The sequence below is a fragment of the Scleropages formosus genome, chromosome 1, assembly GCF_900964775.1.
Source record: "Scleropages formosus chromosome 1, fSclFor1.1, whole genome shotgun sequence".
NCBI classification, from domain to species: Eukaryota; Metazoa; Chordata; class Actinopteri; order Osteoglossiformes; family Osteoglossidae; genus Scleropages; species Scleropages formosus.
In genome coordinates this window covers 26,000,232-26,018,700 of record NC_041806.1, presented here as the reverse complement: position 1 = coordinate 26,018,700, position 18,469 = coordinate 26,000,232, and the positions used below count along the sequence as shown (strand labels likewise).

The window sequence follows — 18,469 nt, the reverse complement described above, 5'->3', positions numbered from 1 at the left end:
GCGTACGTGTACGTGTGCCCTCTCCCTCCCATTTCACTTCCTCGACGACGTTCGGTTCTCGGTTCCATCTGTCAAGTCAGTGTTTAGCTCACTGCGGTAACACTGCGGTACAGTCAGGTAGTACCGTACCGTACAGGACTCGCCTTCGACCTGCTGACACTTCCGTGTAAAAACACAGCGGTGACCTCAACTTTTGTACCACACAGTCTCACAGCACCGTGTTTGGAAAGCGAGCTAAATATTCCGTACGAAGGCCGCAGAACTCGCTCGGGCTCCCGCCCTGTGGGAACATTACACTCAGTCAGTGTCGCTTCGGTACCTCAGAGGAGCCACTGACACGCGACGCTTATAATTCATAAATCATCCACGTGTACGTGCGCACATACGAAGTGAGACGAAGGGGTCCGGGGGGGGAGCGATGCCGCAACTTGTCGAAAGCCGGCTCGCGGTGAACTTTGTTTGTCAGCGGACGAATCCGTCGAGCGAAACTCGGTACAGAGAAAGAAAGAACAAGGTTTGGTAACGTCAGGTACCGTAGCGCGAGCGTTTAAAGGAAACCCCTCGCGCGTTCTGTGTGTCCCTGATTAAACGTGTCAGTTTATGGAGGAATTTTGGAGCGCTTTCAGCGCCGCAACGCGTTGCAATCATCAAGGCAGCCAAGCGCGCGCGCACACGTGAACACACACACACACACGCGCGCGCGCGCGCGCGCGCCCTTTCGCTAGAGCTGCGCACCTGCGCTTGGAACCGGTCGCGGGCTCCGCCGCTCCCGTCACGTGGTGCCGCCGTTAGCTCGCGGTGCGGTCTCGTGCGCTCTCTCGCCGTTTCCCGCCGCAAACTCGCGCTGCTGTGCAAGTGGCGAGTCGCGTGCGCACGCGATGCGCTCGGCGCGCGATCCGTCCCTTCTCTGACTTGTCCAAGTGTCGTGTTTTCCGCTGAAGGAGGACTAGTGAAGAATGCAGCTTCTCACCTGCACAACTTTTTTGGGATTTCTCCTTGGAACAGGTACGTGCCATGAACGCGTTGTGTGTGTGTGTTGAGGGGCGCGCAGGCCCGTGTGCGTGTGTGAGGAACCAGGAACGTGTGTGTTTCTGAGGCAGCTCTTCTTCTTGGGCCCTGCTGCTGTGTGCGGATACATAAAAGTGTTAACTTGAAGGACAAAGGAAACGGGTTGGACGCGATGTATTGGAGATAATTTTTGAACACGAACGAACGGCACGCACCTCAGCTATTTTTATTCTTCAGTTTCTTGCGTGTATCATCATGTATGTACATACACGCGACATCATGTATTACAGTGGACACGATCAACATGTTCCATCGCTCGCTGAATGTGGAAAGCAGGGAAAACATCTGTCACGGAGGAGAGCATCGAGCCGGAGGAAGCAGGCACTGTCATGGTAACGGCGGTGCGTACCGTGTGTGTTGGGCGTGTGTGGCGGGCTGCGAAAAATCACACCGCGGCGCGAAGTTCGCCTACGTTAAGAGCGCGTGCGTCGGCACGTGCCGCACACGCCCCGCGCGCCCGCAGCCGAAGGTGTTTCGCCTCGTTTTCCTACTTGTCGCGCGCTGGACGGAGCCGCTCCTCACACGGTGACATCATGTGTGTGGAAATCACGCGCAGAGAAGAAAACGATTCCTGCAAATGCGGCTCTGACACTTGGATGCAGTCCGAGGGTCCCGCGCACAATCTGTAACTAACTCTGTATAGAACTCAATATATAACTATGTATATAACTAACTGAATATAACTCAGTATAACTAACTATATAAGTAACTGTGTATAATTAATTATAGCTCAGTATATAACTAACTCTATGTAAGTAACTGTGTATAATTAATTATATAGCTCAGTATATAACTAAGTCTATATAAGAAGTAACTGTATCATATAATTAGTTTTATTATATATAGCTCAGTATATAACTCACTACATAACTGTCTATAACTCAGTATATAACTAAGTCTATATAAGAAGTAACTGTATCATATAATTAGTTTTATTATATATAGCTCAGTATATAACTCACTACATAACTGTCTATAACTCAGTATATAACTAACTGTCTGTATATAATACCTCCCTTATGAAAGCCAAATATTTCGCAGCGTTAGCAAAGTCTGTCTGTATGCAGCAATTTAAAAGGTGAAAAGAGCAGGAGGATCTTTACACTGAAGGCGACTTCTAATTAAATGATACGCTGCCCTTCATAAAGGAAAACAAATTACATATAATCATATTCATTATATATTGCTGAAGTGAAATGCAAAATTCACCTATTAATTCTCAGTTTATCCTTGAGGAAATGATTAGTTCCAGTCTCGGTATTTTATGATTTTATGACGACTCATGTCCCTGCTGACAGCACATGACTGGTGGTTGGATTTCTCTGTCACACTTTAAAACTCTCTCTGTCCTCACACAGCTTTTGTTCTTTATGGCTCACCTTTTTAAGAGAAAATGTAATTCAGTTTTTTCCCCCTCTCATTTTCACATTCGTTAAATAACCGGAGTATGGTAAAGCATTTGCTAATGAATAAACTACATTTTTTAATAATTGAAACAACAATAGTTGCCATCGAGAAAAGAATTTTCTGAAAAACAATTCTATATCGGTGCGAAAAGTATACTTCAGTGTAAATGTTATTACTAGGTACTTGTTTTTAAATTAAACTAATGTGAAAATTAACAAAAAACACGAGCACAATGAATTATTTGTGAATGTTTTCTCTTTTGATATTTTCAGTATTTTTTTTAAGGAAAAAAAGGTAATATTTAAATATTCTTTAAACAGCCAGTATTTACGTGTTGGTGAATGGTGAACATTGTCTGCATTTTGGTGGCCAGCAAGGACTTTGGATGTGTCACCTCTTCCTGGAAGCACTTCAGCATAACAGCTTTCACTGGAAGCTCAAAGATGCTTTGTCATTCAGAATGGCTCTCGTGAGGATTTTTATTTTTTTTTATTTTCAAGTCTCCAAATTACTGGTTTGATGGCGACAGCATCCAAAGTGCACTTAACTGTAGATTCAAATGTAGCATGCAACACACAAGGTGATGGATATGTTTAAAATGCACATTAATTTCTCTTATGCAGCCTGATTTGTTTTGCTTACAGCAATTCCCAGAGGTGTGTATAAGTAACTGATCGAGTGGAAAAGATCTACTTTGAAGCCCGAGGAGAAAAGAATGTGTGATTAGCGGTGCAAAAGAGCGGAGCAAATAAATGGTTCCTCTCGCTGAACTGTTTGCCAGGCATTGCCCTGCAGATCCAGTGCTACCAGTGTGAGGAGGTGAAGCACAATGACTGCTCCTCGCCCGAGTTCATCGTCAACTGCACGGTCAACGTGCAGGACATGTGCCAGAAGGAGGTGCTCGTGAAGGAGGATGGTAAGAGCTCCGCTTTCTGGGTTGTGCTCAAGGTCATGGTGTTGCTGGAGTGCAGATGCACATGGAAAAGAGAAGAGGTGCTTAGAAGGGGAAAAAAAAAAAAAAAAAGACATATACAAATGTATACTCTCTACCTCTGAGGTTGACGGACAGCCTGTCGTGTAGAGCATGCTGACCGAACGGCCGTATTACACCAGCGGACGGTACTGCGAGAGTAAGACGTGGTTTGCATCGACGTTTCTCCGTGCCTTGGTGAAATGTGCTGTTGTTTACTCCAAGTTGTACCGTGCTTTGGAGAAAAGCATCTCTTAAAGAAACAAATGTAAATGTGGACGAGTGAGATGGATATGGCTTATTTTACATGTGTATCTAAGAATATCTTGCAACAGGAAGTTACTCATTCTGCCTATTTATCTACTAAACATAGTGCTGATTGAAAACCGGCACTTTTAATAGGTTAAAAAAGCAGACTCTCTGTTTCTGTGTCGTCAGTGATGGTACTTGTTGTCATTTGCGCATTCGACACACCCGTGAGGCCTCGGGCCTTTTCAACCGCCAATTCCTTCTTGAAAATAAATGAACAATGTGAGTACTTTATAACACTGTTTTCAAGGTTCTGGCAGGATGTAAAATCTTCCCTTGTTAGTTCACTTTCTGGAAATCCACACTCGGCTTTCTTCGCAAACTGCGACGGCACCAAGAGATCATCGTCTGTACAGGAGTAACTACTTTTCTTGAGTGCTTAAATTCATGTTTAAACTACCTGGGTGAAATGCAGTGGATGGAAGTGCGTCTTAATTAGCTGAAATTGTCGATACGCTGAGAAACTTTAGGAGAGCTTTTCATTTACAGTATACAAGAAGAATAAAAATGGAAGTTTAGTTATTTCTGTAATGGTACCGTAATTTCCCTTGATTCAGTTGACCTCTCTCTATTAGAGTCTTTAGGGGAACACCTTACAGTATTTATTTAACTCAGAAATTGAATAATTTGGATGTATGAAAGCTGAATTAATTTTTTCCAGGTTTTGCCCTGTGAACCGGTTGTTTGAAGATCATCTACGGTTTTAATGAGTGCGCCATACAGCATGTACGGTGGAGAGACCACCGTCTTGATTTCATTTAATACTTTGTTGTTGAAATGCTGAGAAAATGTAGACCATATTTAAACTATGGTTTTGTGTAGGCTTTATCCACAAAACCATATTAAAGAAAAAAACACAAGAAGGGAGAAAATGTTTTTCACGCATGTTGTTTCATGATAGCTAACTTCCCTGAATCGAGGATTAGCCATCCACAGTCAGCGGTTTACCGGAATTCTGCTTTTTAAACGGAGATGTTTGCTGCACAGATACTTTGAATAATAATCATTCAGCATGACATGGCATAAAACCGGTAGACAGTCATACGTACTACTACAGCAAGTGGTAGGTAACAAACTAGGTTTGCTTGAGACTTTCATGTCTGCAGCTCTCTCTCTTTCTCTTAAGTAATGCATAAATTGTACTTTTGCTGAGATGTACGTTCCTTTGGACTAAAGCGTCTGCTAAATGTAGATGTAAATGTAAAACGCACTGTGGTATGGAAAGAAACTATATGGTAAGTGATTGTTTTGAAATACTTCCTGTCGGCCGCAAAGGCTTGAATAAAAGCGAGAGTGCTGGATAAAGACGAGAAATTTTAGTTAAATGAGCCTAATATTTCAGACATTTTTATTATTGCAGACATGACCAATTCGTGTGCTGAAATTCATAAAGTATAGTTTTTTTTACCGTATCTCAGGTATGAGGTATTGAAATAGTTGTAAATTATTCTTTATGCAAACCTGGTCGATGTGCCTTGTGTGATGTCTTGTGTTAATGTGTAGGTTTATTTGGAAGCACCATGCATTCTTTATTTATTCATTATATTTTCTTTTCTCTTGCATCCCTGTATGGGTGTCCTTCTTTTGTAATATGTCACTGTGTGGACAGAGGGGCTATGATGCAAAACAAATTTCCAGGAAACCTGACAATGAAGTTGAGCTGTATGGTATCGTGTTAACTGATATATTGAACTGCTGTTTGCTACAGTAGGATTTCATTGTGAGGGTGGAATGGTGATGCGGCAGGTAGCTCATAAACTCCGCGGTCTGATCTGATCCACGGACGTTCTTGCGTTTCTGTGGGTTTCCTCTGGGTGCTCTTGTTTTCTCCCCCAATTTAAAGACGTTTCAGATGAAGCGGGTAACTCTAAATTGCCCTTAGTGTGCGCTTGTGTTTTTCCTCTCACGGCCTCTCATGCTGTCAGGGTTTATCGCACTTTGTGCCCTGTGCTCCCCGGGATTGGCTCCACACTGCCTCAAAACTACCACTGGATGCAGCAGCTGCTGAAAATGCATGGATGGACTTTTTTTTTTTTCTGAACGATTCAAGGATTTAACCAAATGAAAACCTCTTTTAAAGCATTTAAATAAATTTTAAAGCTGAATTCTGGTTAAGTTTACCACACTGCACACAGTGTCTTACAGTGATTTTGGAGTTTTTTAGCCTTGAATGATTCAAGCAAGAATGGCTCTTCAATAAGTCAAATTTGCAAGGGTATGCTGAAGGGTTTTTTTTTTTTCTTTTTTTAGAGGGAAAGTAAGTGTATGTGAACAACATCATAAAGTGACAATCTGCCATTTATTAACCACAGCCACATCATTTTTAATCACGACCTGTTGTTCAATACACGTGACGACTCAAACGCATAATTACCTTTAGTGTTAATGGTAAAAGTATTTATGTTCCGAGCCCCAAAACTGACACGATTTATGCTCAAATATAATTAAATCCAATTGAATTCTCACAAAATGTTTAATAGTTAACTACGTATCTTGGTTTTCCTTTTCATTAATTACTCTGCAGTACTGTATGGTTTTTATTATTATTATAAATTAGTAGTAGTAGTATGTGTGGCTGTCTACCTGCATTCATTCAGCTCTTTCTGATTTACAACATACGTCACATGTGGATGCTCAGAAAAACATACATACATACATCCCTTTAATGCTTAAAAAAAAAACAAAGGACAACAGCAAAGACAAAAGAAAGTATGTTAACCATGCAAATAAATTTGTATTCACTGAGCAACGGCCGGGGTGTTGCAGCCCTTAGGCTGTGCAATTCAGTGTGAGCTCAACCCCAGCGTGGTGTGAGTGCGGTTCCAGTGGTTTCTTCCCGAAGATGTGTTTCACTGGTGGCTCTAAATTGCTGGTTGTGTGTGTGTGTGTTTCATTGCTCTGCTGTATAGATGTGTGAATTAATGTAGGGAGTTTACTGTAGTGTTATCTAATACTGTAAAGGTGTCAGCTAAATACTAATTAATAATCACTGTAATTCACTCGAGAGAAGCATACGTTAATAAGTAAATGTAAGTGTCTTGCACTGCTCAGTGGTCAAGAAGTGCACAAAATCCAAACTTGGTCCTTGGAAATGCAATCAAATGCCTTCTGAGTCAAAGTGGGGTATTAAATGAACCTCCTTGTAAAGTTGAATCCTTGTAACTCGGATTGTGCCTGTCTTGGGGATGACCGTATTCAACGGTCAAGGAGATCAAGATAAAGAAATGAAGACGCAGCAGCAAAATAAAATTTAAGACACAATAAGTCATGTTCCGGTAAATATTTTATGGCAAAACTCTGGAAATGGGTTTCAAACTATCCTGCAGTAACTCCTACGACTTAATCCTCTTCGTCCATTATATTGGTGCCTTTGGCTTGGTAGTCCATCAAAGTAGTCCATCCTTAATAGAATTTCCGGATTTTTTTTTTTTCTTTTTCTACGATGAAATAATTGACTGATACAATAAAACAGCTTACAACCATTCGCTATATTGAAACATCAATAAACTGATCAGCTGGTAGCGTAGTGGTTAGAGCTACTGCCTTTCAATTCAAAGGTTGCAGGTTTAGTCCCCACCTCTGGCTGTAGTACCCTTAGGCAAGGTACTTACCCGAAATTGTTCCAGTAAAATTATCCAGCTGTCTAAATGGGTAAATACCTTCACACTGTAAGTGCTTTGGAGAAAAGCGTCAGCTGAATAACTCAATGTAAGTGATGCCTTCATTCTTACCTGTGGGACTCTGTTCTTTCATGTTGGGCTGTATTTACACTGCCTGCTAAATACATGGACATTGATCATTCAAATAGTGTGTTCAGACATTTGTTTATAGCTGACTTTATTACATACCTTCTTTTGGGAGTCTAAGTATCTTTAACTACCATATGAACATTTCCTTACCAATCATCAGTGCTCAGGAAGGAAGAAGGAAGCAGGTTTATATAGGTTATGAGGAGACCCTTGATAGACAGCTGTGATTGGCAGAATGGTTTGCCACTGATCTTTATCTTTGCTGTTGACCTTTTTAGGCATCTGTATGTTTTGATCCCGTCCAGCCTGTGTGAGCTCTTTACCCTTAATTAGGTCGAGAACAGCATCGAAATCCATGTGCCAGAGAACCAGGCCTCAGAAACTCACTACCATCTCTACAGCTGGATGAGCAGAACCCTCACACTGTCCCAAAACGATAACCATTTTTTTCTCATGATGACTGATAAGGCTCAAAAATGATTTTTTGTACTTGAAACACGTATACCTATGAGGTGCAATATGTTAAATACACTATAAATACAGATACGTTTTCTCATTACCATTTGGATTTCTTTCCACCTAACATTGGTGCCGTGAGTCATCAACATGGACTTTCTACCTTGAGACTAGATATTTGGGGAGATGGTTCTCAAACATAGCAGACTATTGCTGGAGTCTCATTAAAGTTCCAGGACCCAGTTACAAACAAAAGAAAGAGGTTTTTTTTTTTTTTTTTTTTTTTTAAATGTTTTTAGGGTTTTTAAATTTTTTTTATGTCTAAAATATTTTATGACAGGCATTTTTCAATCATTTTTCATGTCCGGCATGTTTGAATTAATCAAAGGACATGTTTAGATGTCTTTGGCATTGGTAGATGATGTATAAAGATGGTATTTTTTAGTAATTTTTTTTGATAAAAAAATAAAATTGTCATACTTGAAGAAAATGGTATGTGATAAACACTTTAGGGTTCGTTTTTGAATTCAGGGTATGTGATTGAGTGAAAAGTAACTGTTTTTGTTTAAAAGTATGAATTAGTTGATCAGTGATTAAAGTTGATCAGGGGTTAAAGCACTTCTGAGTGCAGACAGGCCTACGCAGGATTGCAGACCACGTATGAGATGGGTTTGATCTGTTCTGTGAGGAGCCTAAAGGTACAAAGGTGTAAAAGTAGTAGCATGGCGGGGCTGTCTGCATCAGAAAGGAGCACGGTATCATTAGCGACTTAACAGGTTAATAGAGTTCCAGAGCTGCGGTGACAGTGTAAATCCAACAGACGTTCATCTATGGCTGTTGAACAAGGAGCGGAGGAGGAGATGGCGTGTGCCTGGGATACCATAAATAAACAGCCGAGGAGTTTTAAATGTCTCGCTGTATATCTGAAGGTAGAGTACTGTGCAAGTCTTAGGAACTGGATGTTTCACAAAATATTTGTTTTTGACGGTTATTTAATGTCTTCTGCTTTAGTGTCAATGGAAAGAGCATATTCTAGATTTCCAAGCATTCCTTTTGCCAAAGGCTACAGTATTACAGTAAGGGTTTTGTGTGTCGTCAAAGAAAGAAAGTACACACCACACACACACACACACACACACACACACACACACACAGTCTGAAACCGCTTATCCCCAGCAGGGTCGCGGGGAGCGGAGCCTAACCCGGCAACACTGGGCGCAAGGCTGGAGGGGGAGGGACACACCAGGACGGGATGCCAGTCCATCGCAAGGCACCCCAAACGGGACTCGACCCCCAGATCCCGCCAGAGAGCGGGACCCGGGCAAACCCGCCGCGACCCTGCTCGGGACAAGCGGTTGTTGACGATGGATGGTTACTAAGCTTTGTAGGAAGTTTATTAATTAAGAGCATCAGTTTTGGAAGCATTCTCACTTTACAGCTTTTTTCCCCCAAGTGCCTAAACTTTTGCACAGTACTGTAAATATGTGTGGGTGAGTGTGTGTGTGTGTGTGTTTTATATATATATATATATATATATATATATATATATATATATATATATATATATATTATATAGGGGGGTGCGGTGGTGCGGTGGTTGGACTGCAGTCCTGCTCTCCGGTGGGTCTGGGGTCGAGTCCCGCTTGGGGTGCCTTGCGATGGACTGGCGTCCCGTCCTGGGTGTGTCCCCTCCCCCTCCGGCCTACGCCCTGTGTTGCGGGTTAGGCTCCGGTTCCCCGTGACCCCGTATGGGACAAGCGGTTCTGAAAATGTGTGTGTGTGTGTGTGTATATATATATATACACACACACACATATACACACTGTATATACACACACATTTTGTGGCAACTATGATGTAGGAAATTGTTTCCAATGAAAATTCATTTGGAATTTGAACAACTGGAAACATTTGAATAGTTTGTATGCTCAGGTCCCTTGTAATGGGACCGGTAACAGTTTATAAAATATATAACCTTTTTTAATACAATGGGCTTATGATCCAGTACAATGGAACATTCTCATGATGTGGGTCATTTTACTTCCACAATGGGTCAAAAAAGAGCTGATATAAAAAGGCCGGCGTCCTTTGCTCTGTGTCATTTCAGCAGGTTTTTAAAGGACCGCATCAGTAGCGAGGCCTTTGAGGTCCTCCTCATGCACGTGTACAAAGCACTTTATGAGGGCAACAATCACAAAAGTGTGGACCCTGAAAAATAATTAATGAAAGAGTACCAGTGGACATATTTTGTTTTTTTTTTTTTTTTTTTTTTTTTTTCTCCCAACCTGTAGCTTTTAGAGAAAACAAATCACTGTGTGGGCAGCTTTTAGGCTGTTGTACAAACTGTCATAAGGACAGTGCAATAAAAACAAAGTTAAGAACACTAAAGGGTGCTCTTTTACAAACAGCTCAGGAGATTTTCTCTCTGTGCTTCTGGGTTGTGTGTGGGTTTTTCTTTTTTTTTTTCTTTTGAGTGTGTTTGTAACACTGCTGTTGAGTTCAACAACAACTTTGCTGAAAGAAGTTAAAATGATTGTTTTCTTCAAAACACAATACGATATAAAAAAGGTAATCAATGATAAGAGACTTTGAAAAGGCGCCGAGTGTTTTCCTCCGTTCTTAGTACAGTACAGGGTTTCCCTGAAGGAGAAGAGCGGAGCTCCGTACTCCAAGTGCAGCTCCTTAAGCCGAGGCTAAAGTGTCGTAACAACGTGGACCACCGTGACCCTGCCTTGGCCAATTTCTACTAATAAAACATGAATGAAAATATATTTTATGCTATACTGGAAATAATTTTTGTTAAATACATAAATATTTAGTATTATACCTATATTTATGTTGATATTCCTGCATACATAAAATTTCCTTTCATTTTTGTATTTTAGTTAATTTTAGGTGACGTATTTGATATAACAGGAAGCAGTTGTTTTTCCATAAGAAATAATGTTTCTTTGATTTCCTCCCAACTGGAATGTGGAACAGGGTGATTTCACAGAATGAATGAACCCCATTAACTAAGGGATGGCTGTACATTTGGAATAGCGTGTTTTATACAGCGCTTTAGTTTATTAGCCGTTCCATCAATCGGTCCATTTTCAGGTCTGGAGCCTGTTGAAGCACGGCTACAAGGCAGGGTGCTTTCCTGCACTTTCTAACATATCTCCATTCCTAAGATATGGGAGAGCATTAAAATGCCAGGCGTAAATCCACACGAATAAAACGTAAACTCCACACGGACGAAGGCGGATCGAGCACAGAGCCAAAGAGCCACGTGCACCTCCGCGTGCATTACTGAACTCCACTCGCCAGCACAGATATTAGCAGCTTTTAAAATAAAAAGAATATAAAGTTAAACCCAGGCTCGAGTTGCCTTGTTGTAAGTCGTTAAAACTACAATTTCAAAAAGTGGAGCAGCACTTAGACACATGAGATGCACTTTAACTTCGCTCAGTGTGTTTTTCACCCCAGGTTGGCTCTGTTTCATTTCACGGCAGTTATGCCCTATTTCGCACTCAACTAAAGCAAGAAGCTAAACTTGCTGTGATAATCAAATCCCATAGACATCATCACAGATTGGCTTTTTTCTCGTTTCAGTAAATCCCGTGAGCACATTATGCCTTAACGTCACTGAACTGAATCAAAGTATGGAAGACAGAAGATTAATCGATATGCTTTTCAGTAATTTGCTTCTCTTCTCTTTAGCTGCCTTAACTAACCAGGCATGTCACACTCCACTTTGAAGAAAACACAGCCTTATTACATTTTTGAATATTTAGAATAACGCTGTAAAGAAGCTTCACTGTAAAAATGTTTGTGCATCGTGGCAACAAGAAACCTAAGCAGTAGAAGTACGGCTTGTACCCTATATACCTTAAGGTCTTGTGGGTAGCAAGTGTATCGGTTAGAGCTGATGCCTTACGGTTCAAAGATCTGCTCTTGAACCGTATTCCTGCTGTAGTACACTTGATCACAATACTTTATTTGTTCCAGTAAATATTACTCAGTGTATAGATGGATCAATTATTATATTATTGAGCTGATGCTTTTCTCCATCTTACAGCATTAAACTACCTACAGTTATGTACCCTGGTTATACAGCTGAATGATTGTCAACTTGCTCAACGGTTAGTACAGCAGGAGTTGGGATTTGAACCTGTGACCATCCTCCCCCCAATGAGTAAGAAATCTTTGCACAAAAAAACTAATTTTGTAAGTAATTTTCCAGAAAAACATCAACTGCATAATGTAATAAATCTGAAACAAATATTGAAGCTTAGGTGAAGGTTGAACTGTATTTATTCATCTTATGTTAAATTTTAAACCGTATACTCATGTGAATTAAAAATGAATTTGATGTTATAGCTTAAATTATTCCATTTACGTCGGTTCTCAAAATGGTTCGGAGCCGTTTGTACCCGCACTGAAATGCCTCTATTTCTCTACATCCAACAAAATTCCGTTACAACGACTTCCCGTAGGCCAGCTTCGTTCGAAATCACATATGCCCACGTAGTTTATTATGTTTACTGTAAGGACATATAATCAACATGCAGCGATCCTATTGTTACGCCCACACCATCAAGCCAAGCAACCGCACCCTCCACAAATCAGACGGGCCAGGTATAAAAGGAAGGACGTCAACTCACCGGGTTGTGGAACCATACAGAGCCCACCCTCTTGGCTTGCGATTCAGCGCACCTTCTTCTTCCACTTCTACACCCCTTGTTCCTTGTCCCTCGTCTCGGATTTACTGGCTTTTGACCTCCTGCTCGTCCGCTCAGTTTTGATTTTGCCTCACCCTCAAAGACATATGCGGCTTGGAAGACACACGCCTGCTCACGACCTCGTGTCCGTTCCCGTATCCCCTCCCGAAATAAACGAACCTGCATTTGGGTCCGAACCTTACCTCCTGTCTCCCCTCAGTGTCCTTGACGCCTATACTGTATTGTACAAAGGCCTTTATCATTTTTTCTCTCATTTCACACTTTATTCATGTTAATACAAATAATAAATAACAAATACAGTAAATATAATTGCTGCCCACACACGCACACAGAGAACATGCAAACTCTGTGCAGACTGAGCGGATTTGAAGTTGGACCCGGGCAACAGCTTTGGCCGATGTGCCGGCGTGTCGCTGCAAACAGCTTCTGTTGATGTCAAGTTTCCCAACTAAGTTTTCTCAAGTTTTTAACATTTCTAGCTCTTTGAAAACTCTTTTATACCCTTTAAAGAATGAATCTGTATCCTCTTGACATTTCAAAATGCGCAACACTATAATTCCCTTTTACCGCGATAGACTTTCGCTCATTTCCCAACTGCTGAGGGTTTTTTTTTTTTTTTTTTTTTCACTGCTACATCATTCACAAGCGCAAGAAGCCAGGTAGAATCATTTCAGCTGTTACAATGTGGCAGCCAACTGTAATGATGTACTTGTAGCACTCTTGCAGTTTGTCTGAGCAGGAACTTCCAGTATTCAGGTCGTAACAGTGAAACGGTTGGAAAGTGCCGCGCACATCTTAGTGATGCTTGCAATGCCATGGAGAAGCGACGAAGGATTTGGGGAATTTACATGTACATTTTAATCCGCTGCAGTGTGAGTTAATCAGGCCTTGGTTAGACGTGTATTGTGCCGCACGCTATACTGCACTTGTCTGTTTCATGTTTGGTTGCAGGGCTCTGTGTCAGACAGTTGTAGTACACAGGAGGAAGGGATGTAGCCTGAATTGCTCCGCTTACAATATATTGCTCTGTAAATAGGCACATAATTGTAACTATTGTTAATGTACAAACTTAAGGGGGTGCAGTGGCGCAGTGGGTTGGACCACAGTCCTGCTTTCCAGTGGGTCTGGGGTTCGAGTCCCGCTTGGGGTGCCTTGCGATGGACTGGCGTCCCGTCCTGGGTATGTCCCCTCCCCCTCCGGCCTTATGCCCTGTGTCACCGGGTAGGCTCCGGTTCCCCGCCACCCCGTATGGGACAAGCGGTTCTGAAAATGTGTGTGTGTGTGTGTGTTAATGTACAAACATGACATGAAGCTGCCCTGAACAAAACATCTGCTAAATAAAGTGTAGTAATAAATTGCTCCGTCATCATTGTCCTGAATTCAGACAAGAGTCAGTATCTCTGGAAGTTATTGCTCTGATTTTTTTTTTTTTTTTTTTTCCCCTTTTGCTAAGTCGGAGTGACAACTACATTGATTACATCGCGATTTTAAAAAGGGTGAAATAGGTCATTCACAATGAGTGTTGGGGGTTACATTCATAACCATTTGTTAGAATGTTGTGTGGAACAATTATAATGATCATATTATTAGCACTGCTACGAGAAACATTGCGAATTATGTTTTTAGCTGCACTTTGAGTATTAAACAAATATACTAAATATATTTAGGCTACAGCCCCTGCATTTAATATTACAAATTTATGCAACACAGATATATCACAAATGCGTTTTTCCACTAAAATATGAACTGCAAAGATCAGACATTAAATTAGTTTAAATGTCCTCTCGTCCTTTGAGTAATGGGTAGATTAAAATTAGATGTGTAGTGGATGAAGGGGCAGGCTAAAGTGTATCGTAGGGATTTTATGCTGTGATTGATTCAGAACTCTTATTTCATATGAGTTGCATTTACAGCAGACATGGAGTCCTTTCTCAGATGAGGAAAAAATGTTAGAAAAATGTCGTGGAGATGGGGGGAAAAAAGGCAGTAAGGAATCGTCACTTTATGCGTTCCTTACATGTGGCAAAAACCAAACATTACATTTCACAGGGTCTGGGGATGTTTTGCTGCTGCAGGACTTGGGCTCCTTGCTATTATTGAAGGAGCTCTTTTCAGTATGAGGAAGCTCTAAAGGAGATATTGGGTCATTGGTCTGTGAGTTGAAGCCGGAGCACAGTTGCAGTCATTGCAGCTAAAGGTGGCACAACCGGTGATTGACTGTAAATGGTCAAATAAATTTTCACACGTCCGGTTACACGTTTCATTATTTTCCACGCCAAGGAGATGACATAAAAACAACGCTGGTGTCACGTTTTGTCTCTCGGGCTAAATTCATATACTGCGAGAACTGTCAAATAGACGTGATCAAATTTTATGTTAATAGAAGGGGAACAAATTCTTTTTCCACAGCGCTGTGTGTTTATGCTTCGGTTTACACCCTAGTTAGCTGATGTTACCATTCACTCCGTGTTCTAGTCCGCTGCTGTCTCTGTTGTTTGGCTCACACACTTATTCAGTTGACACACACTTATTCCGTTGACACTTGCTTTTTGTTTGGTGCCGTTCATTTGTCATCACGATGCTCAGTTTGCTCCTTTGTTCATTGCCCACCCCCTCTAATTTTGTCATGCTCATCACCGGTGCTGGCCACTGGCACTACTTGTGATTCAGCGTGTCCATTAATCTATGGCTCCTTCTTTGATTCGCACCCTTGTTCATTGGTAATGATGCTCCTTGCTTTCCACCCTTATTCTGCATGTGTCTTTGCATCCTTATTTCAGCTATTACGTTGTCTATATTCATTGTGACTTCGGTTCGTGCCGCGGATCTCGCCGGTGTGGTTAGTTGGTTCACGGCATTTGCCTCGTGCCGCTGCTACACGGCCCATGTCATTGATGGGCTCCCTTGTTCACGCGCCTTGTCGTCATTCAGTGCGGCTATTAGCCATTGTGTGACTCACACCGGCACCACCGACACTGCCATGTTCTCCACGCTGTCGTTCCATCCGTAACGCGTCCTTTTCTTTGCGATTCTCTCGTCTTTGACGTCAAGCATCCGTACAGCTAATTTCTCTGCGCTACTTTTTAACACACAGTCTAACGTCTCAGTCGTGGTCATCGTGTCCCTGCCTTTTCACTTTCTTGGGAGCTTTAGTTTACTCTACTGTACATGTCTAATTTTTTTTTTGTCTAATTAGCCACTCAAGGGACTTAATAAATTAGTGTAAATTACTGACCGTACAAGTTACCGTACTAGATACAGGAATCAGTTGAAGCAATAGATTTTTTTGTAAATCAACTCCCAGTGTTTAGGTTTCCTTGTCTCCCCATGATTCTTCCATCATGTAGACGGTAACTATTTGCCTTGTGTTGTTTCTAGGTGCCGATTACACTACGAGCTCTACTTTGCTGCTTGGGACTACTAAACCCCTTACTGTAACGCTTCTACTTTCTCCATATCCACACCAAGCATTAAAGCTGCTGATGATCTACAGTACCATTCAAACACTGTAGTTACAGCTTACTCTCCTAAAGCTGGTCCCCAGTGAATGTGGAGCCAATACTGTTGATGGTTTCAAAACTTCTTCAAGTCTCTTCTAAATCCGTTTTAGCTCTCGTTGTAACCAAATCATTACCACCTACATTTACATTTACTTTTATTCATTTAGCAGACACTTTTCTCCAAAGCAACAAACATCTCATCTCGCCTCTGTTATCGAAAGTATTGTAAAGCAAAATACCAGGGTGGAGCAGGAGACAGGTGTGCAAAGTTTGGACCCGTCTGCTTAGCCTCGTGTCACTGTGACCTTTTGTAGCGCAAGCAGGAGGAAAGCGACTCACTGGAATAAGTTGAAAAATGGATCCGTCAGCCTTTTATCCACATCACCGTGTTCGCTGAGGTGTCATGGTGGTCCAGAGCCTATCCCAGATGCACAGGGTATGAGGCTGGGTGAACCTTGGATAGGATGCCAGTCCATGACACAGTACTCACTCACTCACTCACGGGGAGACATGCAGGCTGAGCACACACTAAACGGGATTCAAAGTCACATCCAGTAGCATGGTTTAGGAGCTGCGAGGCCACAGTGCTGCCTGGAGTGTTATTCAGTAAAACAAGTGTTTAAAAAGAAAAAAAAGCATGAGAGAACTGCTTCCTACTTTCCTAAAGATCATCTTTACTTACAGGTTTACAGAACGGGATGTTTTTTTTTTTTTTTTTTTTTGCTTAGTTTCCATTTTTCATGTGATGTGTCCCAACACCATTTGCTCACTATTTTAGTGGAGTTTTTAAGCGGAAATGCTTCAGTAACTGGTGTACATTAATTTGAAGCAAGTTTGTTACGTTAAATTATTGAGAGTCACCCATGTGAGGGAGCGTATCGTTTCAGCGTTTCACCTCGTGTCTGTGTCCGCAGGGATTCACTACCGCAAGTCGTGCGCCTCGTCGGGGGCCTGCCTCATCGCTTCCTCGGGCTACCAGCAGTTCTGCACCGGGAAGCTGCATTCAGTTTGCATCAGCTGCTGCAACACACCGCTCTGCAATGGGCCGCGGCAGAAGAAGCGTCCGGTCCCATCGACGGCCCCCGCAGCCGGCCGTGTGTCTCCTTCCGGCTCTTCGAACGCCTCCTTTTTTTACTCCTCCTTCTCTTGCTAACGTAGAGAATACGCCTCTGAGACTCTGTTTCAGTACTGCTTTTTCTACATGCTCTGATCTCCAAAAAAAGGAGCCTTAGCATTCTGTGGTTAATTTTTGAAGTTGGATTTAATTAGTAGTTTGCTTCGCGCTCTTGTGGGTTCTCCTCTTCATCCGCATTTCTCACGCCAACCTTAACGCGCCTATCGTTTGAGCAGTTTAGTGCTACGTGAGCCTGTAGGGCCCACACTGTATGACATTAATCACAGCAGGTACACGGGCCAACGCTGGGTCGCCTGCTCTCGATCGCCGTAGCATAGAGGCCCCGGAGACATCCACCAGGCGTTCGCTTCCTGCTGTGTTTGGGTGAGAAAGCACTGTGACAGTCACAGGATAGTAAATGCACAGTTCGAATGATAAAGCAAACCACATGCATCAGTAAACATTTACATTTTTTAATTATAGAAATACCTGCAAGGCACTGATCTGCATTTATTTATGAGGTCATTTAGACATACACAATAAAATATTGCTTAAAAAGTAAAAATATTTCATTTGTATCTCGTTACGTTACATCCTTTTATATATCTTAATATGGTTCGAGTGTAAACTCTGTATTAGTATATGAAATCAAATTACCGATATTTTAGTATTCTCTTAAACTGGTTTCTTGTTATGCTTCTCTTGTTCCAAGAGAACTGCCTAGAAGCAGTTCATTTTGTTGTAACCATAAATTTACATTTTGAACACAGAAGGGGTTCCTTGCAGAAATACTTTTATTGCAGGAAGAGACAGATTTTTCAGATTTCCAGGTATGAGCTCTTAATAACACCTGTATTTTACTAAGGACACTGGAAAATATACATTTCTGTGTTTACCTAATTTTTGCAGAAACTCCTTTGAAAGCCTTTCCGAAGTAACATTGCCAGTATTCACAATTTATTTGTCATACTGTTATGGTGTTAATTTGGTGTTTTAGCTCCATGGTAAACAACAACCTGAGGAAGCAGGAGCTGGACTATTTACAGTTACTTCAACTTTTCTGCAGCAGGTATGCTTTCTAACAGTGAGTTAAGCAATTGGAATTGTTAATAATAACCATACTTATTATTCAACTATTATTATTATTTAATACAGCTGGTAGCGTAATGGTT

At 41.7% G+C, this 18,469-nt stretch overlaps 1 protein-coding gene across 1 annotated transcript; it reads left to right on the top strand.

Annotated features, from left to right (window-relative positions):
* The first annotated feature begins 754 nt into the window (after positions 1 to 754).
* Positions 755 to 17,336, top strand: LOC114910558 (ly6/PLAUR domain-containing protein 1-like). Its single transcript, XM_029252202.1, has 4 exons — positions 755 to 1,005; positions 1,299 to 1,400; positions 3,257 to 3,391; positions 17,098 to 17,336. The coding sequence occupies exons 1-4, from the start codon at positions 957 to 959 to the stop codon at positions 17,334 to 17,336; spliced, it is 525 nt and encodes a 174-aa protein (XP_029108035.1). The 5' UTR covers positions 755 to 956.
* The last annotated feature ends 1,133 nt before the right edge of the window (positions 17,337 to 18,469 follow it).

Excerpts from the sequence above, each read along its gene's own strand:
- LOC114910558 (XM_029252202.1), top strand. The coding sequence starts at position 957 with ATGCAGCTTCTCACCTGCACAACTTTTTTGGGATTTCTCCTTGGAACA. Across the intron at positions 1,006-1,298 it reads GGGATTTCTCCTTGGAACAG|TGGACACGATCAACATGTTC; the intron begins GTACGTGCCATG and ends CATGTATTACAG. Across the intron at positions 1,401-3,256 it reads AGGAAGCAGGCACTGTCATG|GCATTGCCCTGCAGATCCAG; the intron begins GTAACGGCGGTG and ends ACTGTTTGCCAG.